Below are 5,121 nucleotides of genomic sequence, written 5' to 3'. Positions count from 1 at the left end.
AAGATAAAAGTGCACTGATTAAAAAATAAACAAGGAACTGTTGGCTCATTTAATTTTTAGTACACTCATAAAAGACCAAGTCATTTCATTTCCTCATTTCTCTTTGATTACTCATCACAAGATTTTAAAATAGAAGTATTTACTCCAAAATACCAGTATTTTCAGATGTCAATCCCATGAAGCTCTTAGTAAGAAAACAGAACTTTAAAATGCATTTACACAAACCTACGGTACACAGATGATGATGTGCAACAGATATATTTCCAAAGATCTGCATATTATTAAGATTTGATTATATAATCTAATTTAGTCAAAGATTAAATTAATCAAAAAGAGTAATCTAATGAGAAGTCCTTACAGGCTGGTAATAGTGAGATGATTCTGTCAAGGGGCAGCTTCCTGCCCCCTGTAGGTAACTTGTTGCTGGCTCATGTGCCCTCCTTGTGGTGTGAATTATAAATTCTAGAGAATGCCCTCCCCTTCAGTGACTAGAATGACAGTGAAAGTTAAGGAGAGAGATGGAAGGGCAAAGAGAGAAAGGGAAGAAGGGGAAAAAGGGAGCCCCGGCATAGAGATCTGGTCCTGGACCTCACAACATATCCTCCCCCCTTTGTTGTCTTAGGCTCCCACCTAGAAGTGCACACAAGAGCAGGGGAAGCCAACTCCAAGTCCCAGTTTACCAGCTGTGCCTTTACTTTGGGTCTGGGTTGAGATCCCAGGGAGGACCAGGCTTCATACTACATGTTTCTCCAGAGCAAACACAAGTATCTCACCAGACCAATGAGTTAGGAGTATTTGAGGGAGAAGTGCCGAGTTCACCTAAGACACAAGATGAGGACTAATTTCCAGGGAACACAGAATCTCTGCTTTGATTCTAAGACACCCACCCAACAGCACTGTTCGGCCCCAGAGCTTTGCAAGTAGTATAACTGCTCCAATTGTTCTCGAGTCCATGGAAGAGGAGGTAAGAAGTTAGTATCTGTGATCACTTAGTTGCCATACTGAAAATTTCAGAAGTGTTTCCATGGCAAATTGAGTTCCTGTTGTCATTGATTTTAGTACAGTTATTTTCATTAACATCACTTCATAATGGATAGAAGCAGGATCAGAATTACTAGTTCAGTGTCTTAGGCTGACATTTTCTCCATTTGTAGGCTCATCTGAAAGCAGCAGTTGGGGATGCTACGGAGACCTCCAGACCCTCTACACCCCTGGGGCGTCTTGCGGGACTGGAAGGCGTCGAGGACTGAAATACTGTGGTATTGATCGTCTCACTGTTCACCTTGCCCCCCTCCTCTTCGTCCTCTTTCTGTCAGAAGGTGACTCCTTTTGGCAAGCGTGGTTTCCACCGGGTTTTGTCCCTTCCCTTGAGATGCCACCCCAAGCCTCCCTGTCCTTCCCCACAGTTTTGATCCTCTCAGCATATCCTTTAGGTTCCCACTACTTCCCACAGCCCCACGCAGCGGAGTGATGGAGAGAGCACGGGACGTGGGGTCCACAGAGCTTGTCTGAGTGTTAGCTCTGGGGCTTCAACAAGTCACTCAGGTCTCCTGAGCATCCACTGGAAGGGTGAGAATAGCACTTACTTTACAGTGTTGACAGCTTTGTTTGATGTAAGGTGGATGAGAGAGCTTGTGAAACCAGGAAAGTGGGCTAGCCAGGTAAATTAGTACTGGTCTTCATTTTGCCATTTCTCGTTATTTCGTAAAAGTTTAAGCTCACATGATTCTGGGTGTCACTTTAGGGCAGAAAGGTGGGCAGGCATGAGGAAACCTGCCAGGGAAACTCTCCAAGGACTCCTTGAAGAGTTGGGAGAACTCTTCTCTCATATTCTGTCACATGGTAGCTGATGGACAGGTACATTTTATTGGGATGTTTAGGATGGGGCTGATGGTGTCTGTGCCCATGGAATTTTCCAGGGTGGGCCAGAGCAGCCCCTGAGAGCCCAGCTGAGGAGCACAGAGGACACTCCTCAGGGGATATGGACGCAAGCTCAAAGGAGGAGAATCATAATCTCAGGTCTAGGGATGGCCACGAGGGATTTCAGACCAAAACTGGGGCTTCTCAGTCCTAGACCACTGACCAGGTCCCTGGAGTGTATTTTCTCTCTCTTCCTGAACTCCTGTCTCAGCACGAGTCACACCAAGCTGCCTCCTTCCTTCTGTGTTTGCTTTAAGAGTTCGTGCTTCTGAAAGGCTGGCTGAAAGAGACATGCCATACCTCCTGTGATATCAACCCATCATGTGTACAGTTGGCCTAAAGTGCTACATGGACCCTGCTGTGATCGCTGGTGTCTTGTCCAGGAGTCTCGTGGTGGCAACGTCCTGGTCAATGTGGACAGTATGGGCGATGGAGCCAGGGTGGTGCAGGTAACCTGCCATCAATCATGACGTGTGGCTTGTCACAACCCCAAGGGACTCCTCCACATTCGTTATTGCTGATGGCACCCCTGGAGCACTGCTCCATAGAATACGGAGTAAAAGATGCTCTCTGGAGTTGTGAGAATCACAGCTCTGCCTGGGAGATGTGACAAGCAACATTCCTGCTTCGTTTAGAGCCACAATTTCCTTTCAAAGTAAATTATGCTGTGTTTCCAGGCTGTCAGCAACCAAACCCTATTCTGGATTTCCGATAAGGTGATGGTGCAGGAGAGAGATCACAGATAGAATCCTTGCTCTGTTATTTTGTAACCATGTGACCTTGGATAAGTCATTTACTCTCCCTAGGTCTCAGTTTCCTCATCTATAAAATGCCATCTCAGAGAATTGTTATGAAGACTCAATGAAATAATGTGAAGAAGCACTTGGTATCTGATAGATTCTCAACAAATACTGAATTCCCTTTCCCTTGTCTTATTTCTATACAATTCTTAGTTATGAAGATCAATTTCAGTTTTGCACTAATTCTGCCTGGTATCACTTGCTGCCTGATAGAAACTTCCAGGGAATGGGTCATTCGTTAACCCCACTGCCGAATTAACTCTGTGCTGGTTGAATTGGCGATGCAAGGGACGTAACGAGGACATGTTTCTTCCTATGCATTTCACATTGTTGTCGATGTTGAGAAACCTGTAAGTATTGCACTCATACTTCAAGCTTTTAGGAAAACGTACTCCTCAATGATCTTTAAATTGGCTTCCCAAAGTACATGACGCTTGACAATTTAAAAGTACTTTCAAATAATTTATCTTATTTTGATGTGGGGACCCATCCAATAAACTGATGAGATGAAGTCGGTGGGGGAGGGAAGTCATCTGCCCTTTACAAGTGAGGAAGTGGATTTGCGAGGACAAAGTCATTGCCGCAAAGTCACCCAGCAGCTGGAAAAATGCAGTACTGGGACCGAGGACATCATTGGTGATGTCAGGGCAGGCATCGTTTCTCCTGCCCTGTTCTGCTTCCTTTGTAAAGGATGAGTCCATCTCCTTTGAAGATGAAGAAAGAACTCCCCAGAGTCAGACATTTCTCCTACGTATGGTGAAACCCACATGGTATACAAGAAAGTGTAGAAAAGTTACCTTTAGACATTCAGATTATCTGAAAGGAGAGTTACAAGTCCAGATAGAAAAACCCCTTTCTGACCTGTTTAGAAGGTTTATGCTTACAGCACTTCTGAAAGAGGGCATCAGACTGGTCCCTACGCTACATCTGTCACCTCTGGTTTCCAAATCTGCCTCTTACCATTACCCTGAAAACAGCTGTGAAATGTCCGCTTGTCCCTTCCTTTGCCTAAACTTGTAGCTTTACTATTTATCCTCGGGGAGATTGAAGGTGGCGATGGTTCTGCCAAAGGGGAGGAGAGAAAAAGGGAAATGAAAAAGTAGCCCTGATCCCAGGAAGCTGCATCAACCTCTGCCTCTCTCCTCGCAGGACCCTGGCCTTCGTGCCCCACCTCCTGGATCAGCAAGGCCCAGGTTTCCCAGATGACTGAGGTCCTGACTGTTAGAATCAAAGAAATCCAGAGGAGGTTTCCAACCTGGACCCCTGACCAGCACCTGAGAGCTTTGTGTAACCCACGGGTTGGTTTCCCAGCGTGGAGTTAATAGGTACAAACATAATTCATTGCACCAGATTCTCCCAAACCTCAGTTGCCTCCTAAAAAGCAACTAGGAAAGAGAATCTGAGTTAACTGCTGAGCACCCTGCCACAGCGAGGGGCTGTGGGCTTGGCATTAACCCATCTCACAAATTCCAGGTGGACTCTGTGACTACACCCGAATCAGCCAGGACCTGAGCTGTGACTTCTGCAATGGCGTCCTTGCACAAGTCAAATACTTCAAAAGACAGGGCTTCTAACGCTTCAGCTCAGACCCAAGATCATTATCGTGCAGGCAGCTTCAGTTGTTACACAGATAAAAGTAGCCAATGAGGCCAGAAATTCTGAATCTGAGTTTGACCCAAATGTCATCAAAATAACATGAATCACATTAAAGAATTATTATCTGCATTTTGTGGTCTGGTGTGTGCAAATAAAAGGCTGTGTCTCCTTAAAGGTATTTCCACGGATGTGAGCTGTAATGTGGACTTCTGTGAAACGAATCCTGCGTCTCATTGGCTTGCATTGTCAGACTTAGCAAATAAAAATATTGGAATCCCAGTTAAATTTGAATTCCAGATAAAAAATGATTTTTTTTAGTGTAAGTCCCATGCAATATTTAGAACACATTTATACTAAAATATTATGTGTTGTCTATTTGAAATTCAAATATAACTGGGCATATGGTTATTTTATGTGGCAACTCTATCACTGATTTCTTTGATAAAAATCATAGTTTCAAATTTTAATTGAAAACTTTTGATGAGAAAAAGGGTAAGAGGGTAGCCAGTCCCATCTGCTGGGGGAAATAGTTTTGCAAAAGGAGGGAAGGGCACAACCTTTATAAAAATGACATAGCCACTGAGGACACAACAAAAACTGGTTAGAACCGACTAGGTCCAAGATGGCAGAAGGTTCGACTTCCAGCAGACTTTGAGCCTCATTATACGTTCATTGTAATACATTAGCTAAATGACATACCCAGGGGTGCCACGACTGTTCTGAGGCCAGCCATAAAAGGCCAAAAAGGGGGCAGTGGCCCAATTCCTGGAAATCTCTGCCTTTTCTCCAAAATAATTGGAATAAT

At 44.5% G+C, this 5,121-nt stretch overlaps 1 protein-coding gene across 1 annotated transcript; it reads left to right on the top strand.

The window, feature by feature from the left end:
• The first annotated feature begins 952 nt into the window (after positions 1–952).
• On the top strand, positions 953–4,718 carry LYG1 (lysozyme g1). Its single transcript, XM_032652273.1, is given in 5 exon segments — positions 953–964; positions 1,091–1,268; positions 2,180–2,310; positions 3,824–4,022; positions 4,194–4,718. Coding segments are annotated over 5 exon segments (621 nt in total). The 3' UTR covers positions 4,295–4,718.
• Positions 4,719–5,121: the final 403 nt, after the last annotated feature.

The sequence above is a fragment of the Phocoena sinus genome, chromosome 13 (assembly GCF_008692025.1).
Source record: "Phocoena sinus isolate mPhoSin1 chromosome 13, mPhoSin1.pri, whole genome shotgun sequence".
Lineage (NCBI taxonomy): Eukaryota > Metazoa > Chordata > Mammalia > Artiodactyla > Phocoenidae > Phocoena > Phocoena sinus.
The sequence above is the reverse complement of the archived record's forward strand: the minus strand, read 5'-3'. Positions and strand labels throughout refer to the sequence as shown.